We start from the raw sequence: 23238 nt of genomic DNA on the forward strand, positions 1-23238 counted from the left end.
ATTTTATTTTAGAAAAATGAGATCATTCTATATGAGCTGCTTCATAACTTACAGCAGTGAAATAATGTCATAAATTCCTGAATCACTGCTTGACATCCAGAGAGTGCTCCAGGATATCTTTCCATGCCAGGACACCCTGCTCTATCGCATGCCTTCTAGTAACTGCTTAATGTACCATCAGATGGTTGGAGTATCATTTATTTACCTATCCTTTATGATTGGGCATCTTTTCTAGTAACATCATACACAGTCTCATTACATTTGATTTCAAGGGTACCGATAAAAACATATTTTGATGACTGATGCCTTGTACCTCCCTGTAGAATTCAGTTAAATCTATGGGTTGAGTCATTTTGTAGTTAATATATTTTAGTATTAAATGTTCTTATGGGCCAGGTGTGGTGGCTCACGCCTGTAATCCCAGCACTTTGGGAGGCCGAGGCGGGTGGATCACAAGGTCAGGAGATCGAGACCATCCTGGCTAACACGGTGAAACCCCGTCTCTATGAAAAATACAAAAAATTAGCCGGGCGTGGTGGCGGGCGCCTGTAGTCCCAGCTACTCGGGAGGCTGAGGCAGGAGAATGGTGTGAACCCGGGAGGCAGAGATTGCAGTGAGCCGAGATCGCGCCACTGCACTCCAGCCTGGGTGACAGAGCGAGACTCCATCTCAAAAAAAAAAAAAAAAAAAAAGTTCTTATGTCAAATTGGAGTTAGCATTGACTTTTCCCTGGACTTTAGAATTCATCATTTAATATTTTTTGTTTCTTGGTAGCCTATCTTGCATCTTTAATTCTGAATAGCTACCACTTTAAAAGATTTGATGCTTACCACTTTAAAAGATTTGATTAGATGACAAATCAAGAGAGAACGTTAGAAGAAATCTTAAAAGATGTGGGAAAACTGGGAGAAACTTGACTAGTTTTGGGTGTGCTGAAACAGATGTTTATTGAGTACCTTTAGGTGGCCAGGCTGTGTTCCAGATTTAGGGCAAACAGTGGTATACAAGACAGAACCTCATCCTAACTCTGATCCTTACATTCTGGAGGGAGCTAGGGATAGATAATACATGAATAATCAAGAATGTTAGGTGGTGAGGTGCTGGGGAGAAAAGTAAAATAGGGTCATGGATTGGGGAGGAGGACAGTTACATGGGGGTTGTGGGGATGAAAGATGGCTGCTCTCCTTACGTGACCTGTGAGCAGCCCTAAAGTGAGAAGGGAGCCTTGTGAGGATGGTTGGTGAGAGCCAGGGGTCCACGCAGACAGTTACTTTCGAGTTCCTTGAATGGGAGCAAACTTGTTTTTGGCCAAGGACAGAAAGACACAGGGTGGCTGCGGAAGAGTGAAAAGGATGCCAGGACTATGGTGGGTTAAGGCCATGTGTGTATAGTGGGCCTTGGCAAAGAATATAGACTTTAGTTGTGATAGGAAACCATTGGAGGATTATAGCCTGGGAAATATTTTTAATTCTTTTTTTTTTTTTTTTGAGATGGAGTCTTCACTGTGTTGCCCAGGTTGAAGTACAGTGGCTCAGTCTTGGCTCACTGCAACCTCCGCCTCCCGGGTTCAAGCGATTCTCCTGCCTCAGCCTCCCGAGTAGCTGGGGCTACAAGCACGTGCCACCACACCTGGCTCATTTTTTGTATTTTTAATAGAGATGGGGTTTCTCCGTGTTAGCCAGGATGGTCTTGATCTCCCAACCTCGTGATCCACCCACCCTGGCCTCCCAAGGTGCTGGGATTACAGGTGTGAGCCACCATGCCCAGCCAATATTTTTAATTGTTTAAGAAAAAGATCAGACGGTGGCTCATGCCTATAATCCCAGCAGTTTGGGAGAAGCAGAGGCAGGAGGATTGCTTGAGCCCAGGAGTGGGCTGGGACTAGCCTGGACAACGTGCTGAGACCCTGCCTCTACAAACAGTAAATTAGCCAGGTGTGGTGGCACACACCCATAGTCCCAGCTACTCAAGAAGCTGAGGCAGGAGAATCTCCTGAGCCCAGGAAGTCAAGGCTGCATTGAGCTGTGATTGCTCCACTGCCCTCCAGCCTGGGTGACAGTGAGACTGTCTCAAAAAAAAAAAAGATCAGACTAGCTGTAAAAGTAGGTAGCAAAGTGATGAATAGACAAGTCACAGAAAAATAAATGCAGATGATCCTTAAACACAGCTTCACACTTAAGAGAAATACAAACGAAAACTGTGCTGTGATTTCTCTTCTGTTGGGAGAAGATCCAAAAACTTGACAATACATTCTTTGGTGTGGCTGCGAAGAGAGTTGCATTCGTGTATTGCTGGTTAAAATGCAAGGTGGTTTGACTCCCTGAAGAGGAATTTGGCATAATCTCAAACATTGCAAATGCATTTAATCCAGAAATCCTACTTCAAGGAATTTATCCTGAAGGCATACCCCATAAATATGAAATAACATATGCATAAGGTTTTGTTGCATTATTTTCAATAGCTAAATATTGGAAATAATATGTCTAGTAAGAAATTGGTAAAATAAACTGTTATATCCACACAGAGGAGAATTATGGAGCTGTTAAAAAAAAAAAAAAACTCTCTTTACTGCTATGGAGTGATACCCAGATATCCAGGATATGTTACATGAAAAAAACAAGGAGGAGAATGTACAGTAATGTATGAAATAATATGTATTTGCTTATTTAAAACAACAACACTGAAAGGAATTCTTGGTGGTGGTGTATGACTGTTTTTCCCTTAATTTCAGAGGCAGCCAAAGTGCATATTTGCTGAAGATGTTATTTTGGTATGGGCTTTCCAATAAATGCTAACTGTTCACTTTTGCTTTTAATTTGTGAAAACTTTGTTTTATAATTTATTGTGCATTATGTGGTATATAGCAATTGCTTTTTTTTTTTTTTTTTTTTTGAGATGGAGTCTAGTTCTGTTGCCCAGGCTGGAGTACAGTGGCATGATCTCAGCTCACTGCAACCTCCACCTCCTGGGTTCCAGCAGTTCTAATGCCTCAGCCTCCTGAGTGGCTGGGACTACAGGCATGTGCCACCACGCCCAGCTAATTTTTATATTTTTAGTAGAGAAGGGGTTTCGCCATCTTTTTCCAGGCTGGTCTTGAATTCCTGACCTCAGGTGATCTGCCCACCTCAGCCTCCCAAAATGCTGGGATTACAGGTGTGAGCTACTGCGCCCGGCTTATAGCAATTGCTCTTGCATTTCATTTTATTCTCACTATATTTTGAGTTAGGTAGTATAAGAATTATACTTGTTTTACATATGAGAAGACATATGTAAATTTGAGAGGTGTAAATTGAGTTTTCCAAGGTTTTTTAATTTGTTTTTTGTTTTTGAGATGGTCTTTCTCTGTTGCTGAGGCTGGAGTGCAGTGGTGTGATCATAGCTCACTGCAGCCTCCACTTCCTGGGCTCAAGTGATCCTCTTGCCTCAGCCTCCCAAGTAGCTGGGACTAAGAGTTTTCCAAGGTTTAAAAAGATTAGACTTGGTATGGTCAGGTGTGGTGGTGGCTCATGCCTGTACTACAGCACTTTGGGAGGCTGAGGCGGGTGGATCACGAGGTCAGGAGATGGAGACCATCCTGGCCAACATGGTGAAACCCCATCTCTAATAAAAATACAAAAATTAGTTGGGTGTGGTGGCACATGCCTGTAGTCCCAGCTGCCTGGGAGGCTGAAGCAGAAAAATCGCTTGAACTCAGGAGGCAGAGGTTGCAGTGAGCCGAGATCATGCCACTGCACTCCAGCCTGGGTGGTAGAGTGAGACTCCGTCTCAAAAAAAAAAAAAAAAAAAAAAAAAAAAGACTTGGTAGATCAAGAATGTAAATTTCAGATATATGGCATATAGGATTAGAATTTATAGAATGACTCATGGGCTTCTTTGGATACTGCCTTTTTTCCACCTTTTTTTCAGTTAATTAAGCTTTAGAGTTAAAATAATAACATTGGATAATGAAAAATGAAATGGAGGTACTTGTAACCCAGACTTTTTTTTTTTTTTTTTTTTTCTCTGTATGAGACAGGGTCACAACTCTGCCTGTCGCCCAGGCTGGAGCGCAGTAGTGCCATTAGAGCTCACAGTAACCTCAAATCCCTGGGCTCAAGCTATCCTGCCACTTCAGCCTCCCAAATAGCTGGAACTACAGGCATGTGCCTCCACACCCAACTAATCTTTTAAAAAAATTTTGTAGAGATGGGGGTCTCACTATGTTATGTTGCCCAGGCTGGTCTTGAACTGTTCTGAAGTGATCCTTCTGCCTCAGCCTCCCAGAGTGCTGGGATTACAGGTGTGAGTCACTGCACTCCACCCAGAAATATTCTTAAAAGTCTAAGAAAGGAGTTAAGTGCTATTAAGAAATACACAAAGGGAGAAAGGTATACTATAGCATATGAAATGTCACAGCTCAGTCACGATCACTAAAACATAGATTGAGGCATGAAGGTAAGTTAAAGCAAGACTGAACACTGACATAGAAGGAGGTAGAGAAATGTTTTGGAAACCAGATTTAGGATTGTCGGAAGCTAGGAAAGCAAAAGCCAGGCATGAGTGAGCATGAGACTGGAGCTTGGCTGTGTACTGTGTGACCTCAGATGAGGCAGGGCAGCTCAAGACCCATGAGGTAAGACTTACCTGATGGGTGGAACGTGTGAACTTAGATAAAATCTCAGAGTTTACATCATAGTTGAGAGGTTTGAAATGTTTGTGTTATGGACCGTAAGACTAATACAGTGTGCAGTATGGTAGAGCAGGTCAGTAAATGCAGTAAGCCTTTAAATAAACAGATGCCCAGCAGTTGGCCCAGAAACTGCCAATGTCTCCTGTTTAATTGGGATATATTGAAATCAATATGTTGAACTCAATATCTTTCTCTGAAATATGCTGCTTCTGTCAGTTACTTTCTTGGTTGCTGCCCTCTCCCTTTAATATTTTGACAAGAAAAGTAATTTCTTTACAGTTTACAATTGCATAATTTTAACACTTTTAGCCTTTAGTAATAATGCATTTCATTTATTCTAAGTTCCATATTTTTACATTTTTAATTAACATCTGTGAAATTGAGATGGCTGATATATTCAAGGAAAAGCAGTGTTCAATGTCAGTGGATCTTACAGATTTCTTCCCCTGAGGGGGGTGTTTATATTAAGACCTGAGTTTAATTTTTTTTTGTCTTACTTGCCCCCCATCATACTATCATGCTTTCGAATTAAGTTGCAATTTAAATTGATAATACAAAACTGGTGGGTCTTAAAATACAATTTTATACATAACCCCTAACCATGATATCAAAAACTATTTCTTCTAGTTTCAAACATTCTTAGGAGTTTTTTGGTTTTTTTTTTGTTTTGAGACAGAGTCTTGCTCTGTTGCCAGGCTGGAGTGCAGTGGCGCCATCTCGGCTCACTGCAACCTCTGCCTCCTGAGCTCAAGCAATTCTCCTGCCTCAGCCTCCCGAGTAGCTGGGACTACAGGCGCAAGCCGCCATACCCAGCTAATTTTTCTTTTTTTTTTTTTTGTATTTTAGTAGAGACGGGGTTTCACCATGTTGGCCGGGCTGGTCTCGAACTCCTAAGCTCAGGCAATCCGCCCACCTCGGCCTCCCAAAGTGCTAGGATTACAGGCGTGAGCCACCGCGCTCAGCCCATTCTTAGGAGTTTTTAAAAAAATAATTTTTGAAGGCATTCACATATAAGATGCATGGTAATTGATGAGTTTCTGTTTTCCAGACATTTCTCTAAATTTTTTACGTGCATGTTTGTGGAGCCTAATGCCTTAATAGTTGGCAGTCTTACCTTTGTGATAGTGAGAATAGAGTAGTGTCATTTATCAGAGTCTCCCTAGGTTCTTGGGGAAAGAGTTAATGGAGAGTGCAGAAATGATACTGTGTGTGTGTGTGTGTGTGTGTGTGTGTGTTGGTGTGTGTATGCATACTTTTACCGTCTAATGGCTTAAATGTCCATTCTGTAAAATAGCAATGTGTGGTATTTATTGTTAGTGCAAGTTATATAGCAAATTGTATCAAATAAATAAATGCAAGTTACAGCCATGCTGATGTTCCTCATTCACATCAGTAGGAATTTTTTTTAAGCATCCAAAGCTGTGGTAGGAGCTAAAACTGGTATAATTGGTGGCATTATATCCTAATATACCCTAAACTCCTTTAGAAAGCAACTGAGCACTATATATTGAGCGATGAAAACAATCTGACCTTTTGATCTGATTGTCCCACTTTTTTGAAAAATCTTTCCTAAGGAGATTTTAAAAATAATTTTAAAATACCGTAAAATTGAAGGTTTTCCTCCTAGGAGCAGAGCTTTGTAAGTACCTAAGTCCCCAAGAATATGGGATTGGCTGAGTAGAGTATAGGAATAACACTTGATGGACCATCATTTATCCATTACACAGTAAATATTCTCCATTGGAGTGGAGATCATTTGTAAAATAAGACCTAAGTTGTATATGGATTAGAGCTATTTTTTTTAACATGCATAAGAAAAGCAACCTAAGGCTGGGCACAGTGGCTCACACCTGTAATCCCAGCACTTTGGGAGGCCGAGGCGGGCAGATCATGAGGTCAGGAGTTCGAGACCAGCCTGGTCAACATAGTGAAACCCCGTCTCTACTAAAAATGCAAAATGTAGCCAGGCATGTTGGCACATGCCTGGAGTCCCAGCTACTTGGGAGGCCGAGGCAGGAGAATTGAACCTGGGAGGCGGAGGTTGCAGTGAGCCAAGATCAGGCCACTACACTCCAGCCTGGGTGATAGAGCGAGACTTCATCTCAAAAAGAAAAGCAACTTAAAGTAATGGTTGTGAATTTATAATTTGTAATTTGTTTGTTTGTAATTTGCAAATGAAGCATTATTTTGACTGTTGCAAATTTCTGTTCATGATAAGATATTAAAGGAATGAGCTAGAGGCTTTTACCTATCCCCACCTTTATAAAGTGTGATCACTGCAGTATTGTTGATAAACCAGGCCTTTTACTTGCAAGTTTAAAAAATCTATCTCAAAATAGTTAAAAATTAAAAAAAAAACTGTATAAACAGGGATTCACATAGTCAGTTAGGGGCTACTTGACCCAGGAATTAAGTGATCTCAGAACTTGTGTCAGTTCTGCTCTTCTGTTGATCTCTCCTGAAAAGACACCCTTCATGATGGCAGAGGAAGCCACTGGTGGCAGCTCCTGGCTGGCTAGCAGTGCTAGAATACAGCCCTGCCTTTCTCCTTTGGTTCTTGGGAAGTCCCAAGAGAAATGTAATTGATTGGCCAGCTGTAAGTCACATGCCCACCCTAAAACCCCTGAGTTGAGGGAGTGCCAGCTTGTTACTTGGGCTGATTTGGCTTTTTTCTCTATATCTTATCATTTCTGTTATCCTAGTTGCCTTGGATTTTTTTTTTTTTTTAAGATGTAGTCTTGCTCTGTTGCCCAGGCTGGGGGGCAGTGGTGTGATCTTGGTTCACTGCAACCTCTGCCTCCTGGGTTCAAGCGATTCTTCTGCTTTAGCCTCCCGAGTAGCTGGGACTAGAGGCGCACGCCATCACGCCTGGCTGATTTTTTTGTATTTTTAGTAGAGATGGGGTTTCACTGGGTTGGTCAGGCTGGTCTCGAACTCCTGACCTCATGATCTGCCAGCCTCAGCCTCCCAAAGTATTGGGATTACAGGCATGAGCCACCATGCCCAGCCGCCTTGGATATTTCTTATATTTACACAGTAGCACATCTTGGTTTTCTTATATTTAAATACATAATAGCACATCTTGATTTGGGGCGGGGGAGGTGTGTGTGTGAAGCCTGCTCCTCTTTGATTTTGGTACTTAATTTTCCTGGACTTCCATTGAAAATTCCTAATTAAACTTTATCATGACATAGGTACTGATTCATAATATGGCTTCTTCTGTAAACATCAGTTATTTTTTAGATTCAAATGGTAGTATATTTGCTTTCTTTTTGAAAGGAAGTAGTCATGAATCCTTTTAGAAGCTTTAGGTAGAGGCTGGGTGTGGTGGCTCACGCCTGTAATCCCAGAACTTTGGGAGGCCGAGGGGGCAGATCACAAGGTCAGGAGTTTGAGACCAGCCTGGCCAGCATGGTGAAACCCAGTCCCTAGTAAAAATACAAAAATTAGCCGGGCATGGTGATGTGTGCCTGTAGTCCCAGCTAGTTGGGAGGCTGAGGCAGGAGAATCACTTGAACCCGGGAGGTGGAGGTTGCAGTGAGCCAAGATTGCACCACTGCACTCCAGCCTGGGCGAAAGAGTGAGACTCTTATCTCGGAAAAAAAAAAAAGAAGGAGCTTTAGGTAGAGGCAGCTGTGAAAGTCTCTGCCTGTCATTTTGTGCACAAATGATTTTATTTTTCCAAATAGCTTAAAATTGTCACATCATCTTTTCAAGATGTGGAAAAACTTCAAACATAATTTTTGTGTGGGTCTTTTACATAAGAATAGTTTTCTCTAAAAGCAGTTTAAAAAAGTTCAGTGAAGGAATTTCCATGGAGAACAAAGCAGTTGGTTTAGGTATGTAAGTTTTTAGTGATCTGGCAGTACTATTAAAATGGATGATTCATAATTCATTTTAACCAGGAAGTCCCAAAATTATGTTCATATAAGATTCTAACCAAATTACTTGGAAGAGAGAAAAGGATTCTAGGTAGATAAATTTGTGAAATGCTGAGTTAAACAGTAATCACTACTAGACTGATTAGTTTTTAATATATCAATGTGCGTTTTGATTTTGTAAGAGCCAGGGATAGAGTATATTGTCATTTGACCACTAAATCGCTTTTTTAAAAGTAGAGCAATTATATTAATATGTAGTTTTGGGAAATATCGCCTTAACTGTTACTCTGGATCTTGGCCCAGTTTCTTACAAGGTTGGTTAAGATAAGTGGCTTGAAATGGAACTTGCTGGGCTGGGCGCGGTGACTCACCTCTATAATCCCAGCACCTTGGGAGGCTGAGGTGGGTGGATCACCTGGGGTCAGGAGTTTGAGACGAGCCTGGCCAACATGGTAAAACCCCGTCTCTACTAAAAATACAAAAATTAGCCGGCGTGGTGGCAGGCACCTGTAATCCCAGCTATTTGGGATACTGAGGCAGGAGAATTGCTTGAACCCTGGAGGCGGAGGTTGCAGTGAGCTGAGACCGTGCCACTGCACTCCAGCCTGGGCAACAGAGTGAGACTCCATCTCAAAAAAAAAAAAAAAAAAAAGGACCTTGCTGAAGAATATCATAGATTTTTATTTTTTCCCCTCGTGACAATTTTTATTATCCCATATTATGGCAAAGTTTGTTTCATGAAAATTCAAGAGTCTGTTTTGTAGTCTTGCCTAAATATATTATCCAACTTTGGTGCAAGGTGGACTACAGACAGGTTTATCTTGGCATAGATAGGGGCAAAATTTTTTAGAAACAGCCCTAAGATCTGCTTTAAAACGTACTCTTGATGAAACACCAAATTAACCATGCTGTTAGAAGGAAGAAGTGAGAAATTGAGGGCAAACGTTAATCATTTTCTAACATGTTCCTGTATGTTAGAACACAGAACTTCCATTCAGTCCTCTTAAATCTGCCATGATGAATGGCCCCCCAAAAAACCACAGCTAACTAAATTAGTTTACTTGTTGAATGGAGTTAGAATTAGCCGTTTAATTGTCTAAAGAACATTTGCCAAAAACAACTCTTTGTTTTACCATATTTGATGTATTGAGCTGGTGCCTAACAGTAACTGGCCACAGCATCACTTGCTACTTGAGATTGTTCTTGAAATGTGCTAGTAATAGCAGCAGAGAGGAGAGTGTGGTTATATTTCTATTTGATAAGTTGAAGGAGGAGGGCATGTGTATGATTCATCTAACATTTGTACCAGATTATTTAGGCGCAGATTTTTTATTAAAAGTCTCTGACACAGCCTGGTTTTGTTCCACGTGTGTGGAGAGATTCTACAATTTTGCATTCCCCAGGAGTATTTTTGTATTGTCTTTATTTCCTTTATATTTATTACTAAAAACTTATCTGAAGACTGTTAAAAGTGATTAAAATGGATGTGTATCTATTTCAGAAATCATCTTTTCTACTCACCTAAAGTATCACATCTTTTTCCTCCTCTTCTATAGATTTAGCTTTGGAGTCAAACCCTTCTGACCATCCAAGGGCAAGCACAATTTTCCTGAGCAAATCTCAAACGGATGGTAAGACAATACTGTTTTTTCCTTCCAAGGAAAAGACTGAAAACTGTTTCTATTTTATTGGATGTATTATAGAAGGTATTTAGAAGAACTGATGTATTAGTTTAAATTTTTCTTTTCATACGTTCACTGATTTTAATATGTGATATACTTTCCTTTAGTTGTGATTGTTTAGTAATAACATGTAGACCTATTTACAGGTTTTGCCACCTTTTTATAACACAATTAATTGGCCACATGATTTAGTAACATGGATTTTTTTTTTTTTTTTTGAGAGGCTGGAGTGCCTTTATTGCCCACGCTGGAGTGCAATGATGCGGCCTCAGCTCACTGCAGCCTCCATCTCCCACGTTCAAGCAATTCTCCTGCCTCAGCCTCCCAAGTAGCTAGGACTACAGGCATGAGCCACCATGTCCGGCTAATTTTTGTATTTTTAGTAGAGATGGGTTTTCACCATGTTGGCCAGGCTGGTCTCAAACTCCTGACCTCATGATCTGCCCTCCTCAGCCTCCCAAAGTGCTGGGATTACAGGCGTGAGCCATCTGGCCAGTATCATGGATTTATGCTTATTTCTCCATACTTCTTTGACCTCTTTCCCTTGCTCCAAAACAGTACATTTTAAAGATGAATGATAGGATTTAAGCTGCAGCTTGGTTTCATTTGAACAACAACAAAAAATCAGTTCGTATACAGGGATTGAATCTGTGATTTTGGCTTCCTTTTATACAATGCTCTAACCACATGAGCCTATCACATTCAAATTTATGCTACTCAGAACTTTTAAGCTATTAACTTTTCCATCCTAATGTAGTGTAAATATAAACATGCCCCATGGTGTTTCCCAGAAGGTTAGCCTCAGCAAGTGAAACTTACGTACATTTTCCTTGTCCTGCTTGTTTTAGGATGAGAATCAGAACTGTTGTATTTTTCTGTACTCCTGTTTATCTTCCTTAAAATTATGTTAAATCCTAATTTATTTGCTAAAAAGCTATATACGGCCAGGTTTTTCATTTGATTTCAACAGCAAGAATACAAGAAGTGGGGGTTCTATAATATTTGAAGTAATGCAGCACAACACAAAGCAGGGGGGTTGTAAGCAGCATTTTCGAAGCTCGTGTGGACTTTGTCTTGAGCTGGTCATTTCTGGTTAGGATAGTTGTATTTCTCAGTTTCTTTCAGAGCCAGAGGCTTCTCACACAGACAGAGTGTGGAAGCAGTAAAAGAAGAGCTATCCCATGCTCCTCTTTCTTCAGTGGTAAGGAGTGTGTGCTTGTGATACTTGTCTAGCATCAAGGGAAGAGGCAGTATAGGAAACAAAGCGTGGTCCAAGTCCCTCTTGGAGCTTTTATTCTTCTGGCCTTTGTTAAAATGATTTTATGTGCTGAATAGACCATATTCAATTAGGTTAACATTCATTTTAACATTTAAATTTAAGGAAGTTTACTTTCCACTTGTGTAAAGACCCGTTTATTTTTTCAGTAACATACTAGTAGATGACCAGTAAGTGGTTCAGGATGTTTGCAGTGATTGTGGTGCAGCTAGAGATTGGCACCTAGCCAGAAACTGGTTCTTAGAGCTGTCAGGTGTTAGATCTTGGTAATTAAAGTAAGCTACCTGTAAATGTAGAATTAAAAAATACTGCTGGATGATGGTTCAGATATGCAAAAGGGAAACCTATTAGCTAAATTTCTCATTTAGCATAATTTGTTTTGCCCCTTTCTTTTTTATGTAGGGATTCTTTCATTTCCATGTAATAGAATATCTGTCAGTTCAAAAAGTAAAACTAAGTTTTTAGATTTTATTTTATGGGATTCATCTTGCCAGATGATTTAAATGATGAATTTTGTTGGAAATTATTTTTTAAATGGAATTTTATCTCATTTTGTATATTGTTAATCAGATGATTGGCAACTACTTTTATACTGTGGCATTTGTATCAGAATTGATCAGCTAATTTTTTTTATTCTTAGTGCGAGAAAAGAGGAAGAGCAACCATTTAAACCATGTAAGTAAACAGTTGGAAAGCTAAGAAATTAACAGTTGAATTAAAAGTATGTCTGTCATGATTCCATAAAAATATAATGGGGACCCAATACTGTTAGTATGGGCCTCTTTTTGTGGATTTTCTAAATCATTTCTATTTTGCTGAGAATCAGATATATGCAGGAAAGTCTTTGACTTAGTGTACCCAATAATTGTTAAGGGTTTCTGACATTTAAGTTAAATTTCAATAGTTTGGTTGTGGTATAAATATCTGCCTTAAATATTTTTGCCTAAAGTTTTTAATCTTTTTAAAAATCAAGTAACAAAATTATAATAGCTAAGTTCATTTTTAGCACTATATGTTGACTTCCTGTCATAACAAGTGAAAACTTAGCTTCCTCACTCCACCGTGACCTTATTTTCTTCCCTCTATTTCTCCCATATATATCACATTTTAAATTAAATCAGTAATTGATGTTTACATTGTTATGATTATACAGATATTATTCACTGCTGAGTCATATATTATTCTCACTGTCTTCTCCTTGTACATCCTTTGTTTCTCTTAAATATTTCTGAAATCTGGGCATGTCTGCACGTCTCTTCCTAGCCTCCACTAGCTCACACAGCCAAATGCAGTAGTAACCCTTGGCTGGTCTCCTTGCTTTCATGTCTTTTTTTGTGTGTGTGTGGAATTAATTTCCTGACTATATTCATTTGGCTGTTTTCTAACAGCTATTTTCCCCCCCAAATGTTGTAGCATTTGCCACATGCCCATCAAAAATGTTTTCCATCTACTAAAACACATCTGTTCCATTTTTCTCTTGGAGACAGCTTTCCTCAGCCTTTTGTCATCCTCTTCAAATATAGACGGGTTTTTCCTAAGACTGCTCTGTGCCTGTTTTCCTGGGATATCTCTCTGAAGTCATCTGGGATCTCACATAACTGTCCTTTTGTGTTGGGTCCCCTAAATCCTAGATTCTGTGTTTCCCTCTATCTTGTTAACCTTCCTAGTTGTACCAGAGTACATTTTCCTGGGAAAGGGCCCATAGACAGACATATTTAGAGATCTAGCCTGTCTGAAAACCTCCCCTATTTCTTTCTCTCTCTCTCTTTTTTTTTTTTTTTTGAGACAAAGTCTTGCTCTTGTCCCCCAGGCTGGAGTGCAGTGGTGCGATCTCAGCTCACTGCAACCTCCGCCTCCCAGGTTCAAGCGATTCTCCTGTGTCAGCCTCCCAAGTAGCCCGTATTACAGGCGCCTGCCACCATGCCCAGCTAATTTTTGTATTTTTAATAGAGACGGGGTTTCACCATGTTGGCCAGGCTGGTCTCGAACTCCTGACCTCAGGTGATCTGCCTGCCTTGGCCTCCCAAAGTGGGGATTACAGGCATGAGCCACTGCACCTGGCCTTTTTTTTTCTTTTTTTCTTTTTTTCTCTTTTTTGAGACAGGGTCTCACTCTGTTGCCCAAGCTGGAGGGCAGTGGTGTGGTCTCGGCTTACTGCATCCTTAACCTACTGGGCTCAAGTGATCCTCCCATCTCAGCCTTCCGAGTAACTGGGACTACAGGCATGTGCCACTATGTCCAGCTAATTTTTGTATTTTTCCATAGAGATGGGGTTTTGCCCTGTTGCTCAGGCTGGTCTCAAACTCCTGGGCTCAAGCCATCCACCTGCATCAGCCTTTCAAAGTGTTGGGATTACAGGTGTGAGCCACTGCACCTAGCCAAAGCTTCCTATTTCATAAGAGTATAAAATGCTAGGTTCACTCAAATTTCATAGTTCTGAAGACATTTCTCTATTGTGTTCTCATTATAGTATTCTTGAATCTGTTGCCATTGTGTGATACAGTTCGTGTAACCAGTTTTTACATGTCTCTGGAAGCTTTTTAGTGCCTTCTGTATCCCTGAGATCCTGAAATTTCATAATATGGCTTGCTATGGACCTTTTCTTTTTTCCTTTTTTTTGAGACGGAGTCTTGCTCTGTTGCCAGGCTTGAGTGCAGTGGCGTGAATTCAGCTCACTGCAATCCCCACCTCCCAAGTTCAAGCAATTCTCCTGCCTTAGCCTCCCAAGTAGCTGGGACTACAGGGGCGCGCCACCAAGCCTGACTAATTTTTTTGTATTTTTAGTAGAGAAGGAGGGATTTTACCATGTTGGCCAGGATGGTCTTGATCTCCTGACCTTGTGATCTGCCCACCTCGGCGTCCCAAAGTGTTGGGATTACAGGCATGAGCCACCGCACCCGGCCTGGACCTTTTCTTTTTATTGGGACCAATAAGTCTGTAGACTATGTCTTCTAGAGAATTTTGTTTTCTTTGTTCCTTCTTTTTCCTGATATTCTTACTATTCAGATGCTGAGCTTATTAGACCAGTGTTTCTGCATTGATCTTTACTTGTCTCCGCGCCCCCCCCGCCCCCGCCCCCGCACCCCCCGCCCGCACTCTCCCATTTTCTAGTTAGTCTTTTGTTCTACTTCTTGGGCATTCTTTTACTTTATGCTCTAACCGTTCTATTGAATCTTTCATCTTTTTGAGGGTATTTTAAGAATTTTTTAAAGTTTTCATTTGCTCCTGAATTTTCACCACTCCCATGCATTCCTTTTTCCTATTGTTTTGCTCTCTCTTGTTGGAGGCTTCCCTCACGTGTGATAGTCCCTGGCTTTCTCTAATTGGAAAGGACTTTTGTTAACTGATGATTCTTACTGCAAGGACATTGGAGGCCAAGCTAGCCTTTAATTTAGAAGACCTCAGTCTGTTATCTGGTGGGTCTTGTCTTGTCTTTTCTCTCTTCTTTTTTTTCTCCTTTCCTTTCCTTTCCTCCTTCCTTTCCCCTTTCCTTTCTCCTGTCCTGTCCTTTCCTTTGCTTTTCTTTCTGAGAGAGTCTCATTCTGTCATCCATACTGGAGTGCAGTGGCGTGATCTCAGCGCCCTCTGCCAAGATGCAACCTCTTCCTCCCGAGTTCAAGTGATTCTTGTGCCTCGGTCTCTTGAGTGGCTGAGATTACAGATGTGTGCCACCACGCCTGGCTAATTTTTTTTTTTTTAGTAGAGACAGGGTTTTGCCGTATTAGCCAAGCTGGTCTCGAACTCCTGGCCTCAAGTTCACCCACCTTAGCCTCCCAAAGTGCTGGGATTACAGGTGTGAGCCACTGTGCCCTGCTGGATGCGTCTTTTCTGAGACTGTTCAGTTTCTTCAGAGAAGAATCTCCCAATTTTCTACCTGGGGAGTACAAGCATGGCTGCTCATTTTCCAGAAGCAGAGTTGGAAAAGGGAGGTGGAGTTCCACTTCTCAGTGTGTAGTTTTTTTTCCCATTTCCCAGATTTCAGTCCTACTATTTCTGAGCCCAGAACCTTCTATATTCCTTATAAGATGGAAGGACAGGTGGACCTGGGACTCCAACTACATATTTTCAACTGACCTTGCTGGCTTTTGTTTTATGTTTCACTCTACCTTCCAAGGTGCCATGTGCCTCTGAGTTTGAAGCCTGCCTTGGGTTCTGTAAGACAAACTAATTTGATCCTGTTCCAGTCACTCTCTGTAGGCACTGAAGTTGTGCTTCCATATCAGTTACCACTCCTTTGTCTTTTTCATCTCTCAAGATTTACTAAAAGTCATCTGCTGTGGCCAGGTGCGGTGGCTCACGCCTGTAATCTCAGCACTTTGGGAGGCTGAGGCGGGAGGATCACTTGAGGCCAGGAGTTCGAGACCAGCCTTGCCAACATGTTGAAACTCCGTTTCTACTAAAAATATAAAAATTAGCCGGGTGTGGTGGTGCGCACCTGTAATCCCAGCTGCTCGGGAGGCTGAGGCAGGAGAATTGCTTGAACCTGGGAGGTGGAAGCTGCAGTGAGCCAAGATTGCACCACTGCACTCCAGCCTGGGCAACAGAGCAAGACTCTGTTTAAAAAATAAATAAATTTATAAACTCTGTCTCAAAAATAAAATAAATGGAAATATCTGCTGTCAATCCTGTTGCCTGCTCCTGTGTATAACCTTTATTTTATGTCTTTAATTCTAATGAAATTTCAGGAGGGCAAGGAAATAAATTTATGGTCAATCTGTCATGTTTAACCCAAATTTAGAACCTTTATTTAAAGTGTAAATCTAAGTTTAAATTCAACATAATGATACTAATTCAGACATTTTTTAGTTATACCTATAATAAGCATATTATACTCTTCTAGTAAGGCCTTAGGAATTGTATTCAAACTCTGCACCCTGCTATATTGCCCCATTACTGTGCAACATAGATGGAGGTGTTTCATTAATGCACAAAATGTCAGAAATTTTTAAGTTAATTAAAAGTCATTAATTCTTTTTTTCTTTTGAGACAGATTCTGTAGTAGCATTTACCTCTTATTTTAAATGGGTTAAAATTAGAGGCAGTAGGCACAATGGGAAAAGTCAGTGGATAGGCATAGGAGTTCAACAGGTACTTTACCTTTAAGGTTTCAGTTGTGACTCAGTAGATTACTAAGTATGATTATTTTCTATCTTTGCTATTCTCCCTTAAGTCTACTCAGTACCCCTTCCCTTTCTTGTTAAAGATTGTCATTTGTGCAGACTAAATGAAGATGAATGATATATTCTTTGTCCCTATTTTGTGACTACCTGAAATGACATCTGTGAACTTTCAGTAGTGTTTTGTTGTTTGGATTTTTTTAAGTATTTATATTTTATATTATTATGTTTGTCAGTAGAGTTTGTTGAGGTTGTAAGTCAGCTTTGGTAAGGCTTTAGCCTAAAATAAAGGAAATTGTTGAGTTTTCCAGCAAGATGATGGGGGAATTACCTGTTGCCAGCTGTAATTGCTTTGCTCAGAAGCTTAATTCTGCCACCCCGTAGTCTCAAGAGATATAGGGATACTCTTGATAACAAAAAATTTGGATAGTTGAAAGTTAGTGGTGTGTCTCATGCTATATATTGATTAGCAGAGAGGTTTCTTTCTTTTTTTTTTTTTTTTGAGACCAAGTCTCGCTCTGTCACCCAGGCTGGAGTGCAGTGGTGCGATCTTGGCTCACTACAACCTCCGCCTCCCGGGTTCAAGTGATTCTCTTGCCTCGGCCTCCCGAGTAGTTGGGATTATGGGAGCCCACCACCACGCTTGGCCAATTTTTGTATTTTTAGTAGAGATAGGGTTTCTCCATGTTGGCCTGGCTGGTCTCGAACTCCTGACCTCAGGTGATCCACCCGCCTTGGCCTTCCAAAGTGCTGGAATTACAGGTGTGAGCCACCGTGCCCAGCCCCACCTTCCACTTTGAATGAATGTATTTGAATAAGTCAGTTTTTATTTTTTATACTGTATGTGTTTCTTGAGACAATAAAAGTATATACATTAGCACACATACACAGTTAATGTAAACTATATACATTAAATATAATAGCTTAAGAAACATGAGTTTAGATATAGTTGAAAACATTTCTAGGTTGAAGGAGAATTTGGTCCTTCAAATAGTAATACTTTTTAAAAACAGAATATCTGGGACTTTTTGTTAGTAAGAATTAAGTGACTGCAGTAAAAACATCTGAAACAAAATGCTGTTACACTGTATGGATAGTTCTGATTATTGGCTACTGGCAATTTTTTGATGCATGCATTTTTAAAAGCAATGACTAGACCTTCTCCCTGCCCTGTCTTTCATGTATATGTGTGGGATACTGATGGGAGAGTGTGACAACGTGGTAAAAACTATCATATTAATAGGAAGAAGGAAGGCTCATCTGAATTAGTTTTCTTTTAAGTGTTAAAATTATTAGTATTCTGTGGTTTTAAAAAAAAATGCTACTGTTACTTTCAGCTATTCAATGACTGGGATTTGGTTACTGACCTTCTTAACATAGTTCAGGCTGTTTCAGTATTTGACTGTTGCACTCTTCCCAAATAAATGGATACTTCTAAAGTGTTTTAAAGATGGTTTATTTTCTAGAGGGCTCAAAAAGTTCATAGTCACCTCCTTGATACAACTGCAGATAAATTCTGCTAATTTGTGTGTGTGCATTTACCTTCCAAATTGTAACTGATTTAAATAATTTGTCAAACACTTGTTGAACTCCTTAATTTGTCCCCAGTTCTGTGCTCAGCAGCCAGAGGTATGAGGAGGAAGAGTCCTTCCTTCCCTGGAGAAGCTTACTTTCTTGTGAGGGGTTACTCCACAAGCAGTTGGTATCATGTAACAAGTGGTGAATTAGATGGATGAATGTACCAAAAGGGAAATGTTTTTTGGTGCGGCTGCGGGCAAAGGGATCCCAGAAGGCAGATGGGGTCAGGCTTATCGGGATAAGGAGGAAGAACAAGGTATTCCAGGCAGAGCAGCATGAGTGAGTCAGGCAAGTGCCATGATGCCTGTCAAATAACTTATAGAATAAAATTAATAACATTTTGAAATGGAGAGTGTTCTCTGAGGTTCTCATTTGAATAATGTAATAGCAGTTTTATTTAAATATGAAGTGCAAGTTAAATTCCTAAAGTTGTTTTTGTCATCTTTTTTGTTTGGAATATTAAAGTGATACTTTTTCTCCTCCACGTAAGAAAACAGGCCCTTTCACTGAGGGTGATGGAGCAGCCCTGGCAGACGAAGCCTCTGACTGTGAAACACTTGTTTCTCATACTGTCTCCTGAACTAATATGTTTAATATTAGTAACTTAGTAAATGTAGTATTAGGCTTTCATTTACTGCAATAAAATGCTCTTATGCAAATATGACTTAAGGCATTACATTTTACTGTAGTGAAGGAATAATAGAAAATCTCAGCTGCTTTTTATTGCTTAAGAAAAAACACTGAAATCTTATTGTAAACTTTTCCCATTAATTTATACAGGGAATGCATAACAGATGCTTGCCAAGTTTGATTATAGGTACCACAAGAGCAGCATTTCATAACCCATTCCTCAAACACTGTCTGTGGGAGAGCCTCCACTGGGTTTCCCATAGAGCTGCACATGATACTACACTCAGGCAGTTCATGGAGTGTAAGAAATATCTTAATGCTTTATCATTTGACATTTTAACCAAGGAAAAACCACACTTTTATAGGTTTAACTTACTGTGACATTTTCTTCTATTTCCCTTCCCCTTCAGGTATCTCCAGGGCAGCTTACTAAAAAATATAGCTCATGCTCAACAATATTTCTAGATGACAGCACAGTCAGCCAGCCTAATCTTAGAACCACAGTAAAATGGTGAGTACAACTAGGCTGCCAAGGGCTGAGTGACAGACCCCCTTATGCTAAAAGCATCCTAGCCATCCTCGGTAATTTCAGCCATTTGATTGTCCTTTTCAGCAATGAGTTTAAGAAATCGGTGTCAACTATATATTGATTTCAAGGATCTAAATATGAATTTTAATTTCCTGTTTTAATCTTAGGCTGCATGGTGGAAGGGAAAGCCAGTTAGTGAAGAAGCAATCCCAGAAAAGTGTAGCTATTTATTTAATGCATTTATGTTAAGACAGTGTTGAACATAATGTGAGAAGGAGAGGTGCTTTTTATTGGATGTTTCTGGAAAAACGTTAGTTTGTTATGAGTTACAGGCCTAAAACAATGTGTACTGCTTTGCAAACTACTCTTGGAAGAAGGAACAGCTTGTCCTCTACTGGCACCATAGTGTATCTGCATTTACATTTTCCCTGTCGTGCACGAGCACCTCTTGGGCACAATCTGAGATGCACTTTCAGAACACCCTAAGATGAACTTTTCAAGTTTATTTAAAAACCAACAACAACAGCAAACAACTCCATTGGGGTTGTCAGGAAACTATTAACATCTCCTTGGATTATGAGCGTTGATTTTCAGAACACAGTTTGGGAAGTGCTACACTAGAATATTAATGTCCTTATCCCTAATTTTACTTTTTAGTCTAAAAACATAACTAGCTTATAAACTTAATTTTGTTTCTAATGTACTAGCTTTTTTTTTTTTTTTTAGTTAATTCAATTGTCAGTAACTTCTACTTTAAAAGCAGCAAATTTACACTCATAATAATGTCACTTTACTCTCTCACTTAAAACAATAGTTGAAATCGAATTGTGTTTTAGCACAAACTGGACTCTGACTCTGTCTAAAGTCCTGAGCTTTGGCACCTACTGAGTAATCGTTCAATGTTTGTATTCAGCCAAGGTCCTAAATCCTTGAGTTAAAAAACCACTCCACTTTGGCTAGAGTCCCTGGCTTCTTTTGAATTCAAAAGATTCTGATGTTTCTATAAGATTCAAAGTAGTTTTGAAGATTAACCTTGCTCAAACAAGTATAATAGATTTCATGCTTTTTTCCCCCCATTTTAGTCTTAATTTTTAGATGTCTACTTTTGGATGTACAGTAAGTTTTAATTTGTTCTCAGTAAGTTTTAGAAATGATCATTTGGTATATTTCACTACTGGTTAAATAAAGGTTTCACAAGTACGGCAAATTGACTTTTAGGAAAGATTTTGAAAAATGTTTATCATGGCTTACTAGTGCGTTATTCTCATGGGATGGGTGAGCCATATCAGAATCACTTATGCAACTTTTTTCAAGATATATGTCCACAAACACATTCATCTCACCTCCACCTTCCCTTGATCTCTAGGCAGTCACAAGCCTTTTAGGAAAATGGAGAAGGCATGTGAGGCATAATTACACAGACAAGCACATCCCAGATGATTCTGATCTTAACCCTAACTCAGTCATTCCCAAAATTTGCAGCACATTGGAATCATCACCAGGGGATCTTTAAAAACAACCCTCAGGCTGGGCGTGGTGGCTCACACCTGTAATCCTAGCACTTTGGGAGACCAAGGCGGGTAGATTGCCTGAGCTCAGGAGTTTGAGACCAGCCTGGGCAACACGGTGAAACCCCATTTCTAGTAAAATACAAAAAAATTAGCCAAGTGTAGTGGCCTGCACCTGTAATCCCAGCTACTTGGGAGGCTGAGACAGAATAGCTTGAATCCGGGAAGCGGAGGTTGCAGTGAGCCGAGATTGTGCCATTTACTCCAGCCTGGGCGACAGAGCAAGACTCTGTCTCAAAAAAAACAAAACAAAACACACAAAAAGACAACAAAAAACACTCCTCATACCCCAAGTCATACCCGATGCCAATTAAATCAGAATGTCTCAAGTTGGAAGTTAGGCAGTTTTTAAAGCTCCTCAGGTGATTGCAGTGTGCAGAAAGTTTGAGAACCACTGCTTAATTGAATGTAGGGGGATGAACTGCTTCTATTTGGTGGGACCTTGGGCAAGTCAGTTTTAAGCCTTGGTCCCCATATCTGTAAACTGGGTGTTGGATTAAATGTCATGTAAGGTTCTATGGTCCTTTTCAGCATATAACTTCAAATTCTGTAATGTTAAAATCAATTTGGACATGAAAATGTTTGAAGCACTATAGAAGTATCCATCTTAGATGCTAATGTTACAGACTTTTTAAAAAAGTGCTAACATTGTATGGACTTAAAATTCAGATTTGCCTTCCCTCAATTATTTTGAGCCTCAGTTTAGAGACTGAGGGCAAATGGAAGCATATAACTTACCTAAGACAACTCCTTGTTTCCTGATACACAACATCTGTGGGTAATTTAGGAATACAGTAACATATATCTGAAAAGTCATGTCTGTTCACTAATATTTTACTTAAACCAATGTGGAAATACTTGCCATTAATATTACACTTTGTAGTTTTATGCTGCATTGTTAGCACTGCTTATTTCAGGATAGCTACACCTATCATTGGTTTTGTGTGCACTTATTTACTAATAAGTTTTCTACTAATGATGCAAAATTGATCATAAATGATTTTATTTGGTATAAAACACTTTTATTTACTTTAAGGGGAAATAATGAAAGATGGGTGGGTAGGTGATAGTTAATTAAATCAACTGAAATGCAGAGCCTAACAGCTTAAAAAGCAAAAAATAAAAATAACCAAAAAACCAAATAGTTTAAATTTAAGCATGTATACAAATAGGTAGAACTTGTATAAAATGAAAGGTTCTATGGGCAGAAGAGCAAATGGGGATATATGTAATTATTTATATAATAGTCAACAGAAACATGTATTTTAACAGCATATTACTGGGTTTTTTTTTTTTTTTTGAGACGGAGTCTCGCTCTGTTGCCCAGGCTGGAGTGCAGTGGCACGATCTCGGCTCACTGCAAGCTCTGCCTCCCGGGTTCACGCCATTCTCTTGCCTCAGCCTCCTGAGTAGCTGGGAATACAGGCGCCTGCTACCACGCCCGGCTAATTTTTTGTATTTTTAGTAGAGACGGGGTTTCACCGTGTTAGCCAGGATGGTCTTGATCTCCTGACCTCCTGATCCACCTGCCTCGGCCTCCTAAAGTGCTGGGATTACAGGCGTGAGCCACTGCGCCCGGCCTTACTTAGCATTTTGGTTCGTGTATTTTTGCTGAAAGGAACTAAAACAAGGGGAAAGTACCCATATGGTACTGTTCTGAACTAGAGGATTTCAGGGCCGCTAGGAGGGTTCCTCCCTTCCCTCATTTAAAAAATGTCTTCAGGCCTAACAAATGTTTAAATCAGTTGTTAAAAATAATTTGTTTTTCCCTTCACAGTGTGACCTTAGCAATATATTACCACATAAAGAACAGGTGAGCTCCTTTAAAACCTGTCTTGTTATTCCAGCTAATTACTTTGCATGATATCAAGTTCAGTATTAGGTCATAACTATAGACATCATAAGCTATAGATTGCTATTACAGTATTGAACTGAATCATTTGTGGCTTTTCTGGTCCCCAAGATGGTTTCAATTATTAAATTACTGAGGATCCCAAAGAGTATTTGTTTATGTTGGTTATACTGATATTTATTGCATTAGAAATTGAAGTTGAGAATTAAAAAAAAAAACCCTATATTTAGTTTCAGTTTCTCAACGTTGGCACTGTTGATATTTTGAGCTAGATAAGTCTTTGTTGTGGGGACTGTCCTGTGTATTGTAGGATATTTAACAGCTGTCCCAGGTTGTGACAACAAAAATATAACCCCTGACTGAGAATCATATTGTTAACATAAATAATATTTTTTCATGAAAAATAACTCTCTTTTACAACAACGAAGTTGAGTAAAATGTGTCATGTATTTATAT

The 23238-nt window shown here is 39.8% G+C and overlaps 1 protein-coding gene across 8 annotated transcripts in view; it reads left to right on the forward strand.

Moving 5' to 3' along the window:
• Positions 1-23238, forward strand: part of CCNYL1 (cyclin Y like 1) — a 44719-nt gene that overhangs the window by 4935 nt on the left and 16546 nt on the right. For 4 of the 8 annotated variants that reach the window (XM_063790698.1, XM_009444120.4, XM_063790700.1 and 1 more), the window contains 4 exons: positions 10107-10181; positions 12149-12183; positions 19244-19344; positions 22708-22743. In XM_063790698.1, coding sequence (XP_063646768.1) covers positions 10107-10181; positions 12149-12183; positions 19244-19344; positions 22708-22743 — 247 coding nt within the window. The remainder of the gene's footprint in view (positions 1-10106; positions 10182-12148; positions 12184-19243; positions 19345-22707; positions 22744-23238) is intronic. The other 4 variants (XM_003309445.6, XM_063790701.1, XM_024355041.3 and 1 more) reach the window with 3 other exon arrangements.

Source organism: Pan troglodytes, chromosome 13, assembly GCF_028858775.2.
Source record: "Pan troglodytes isolate AG18354 chromosome 13, NHGRI_mPanTro3-v2.0_pri, whole genome shotgun sequence".
Classification (NCBI taxonomy): Eukaryota; Metazoa; Chordata; class Mammalia; order Primates; family Hominidae; genus Pan; species Pan troglodytes.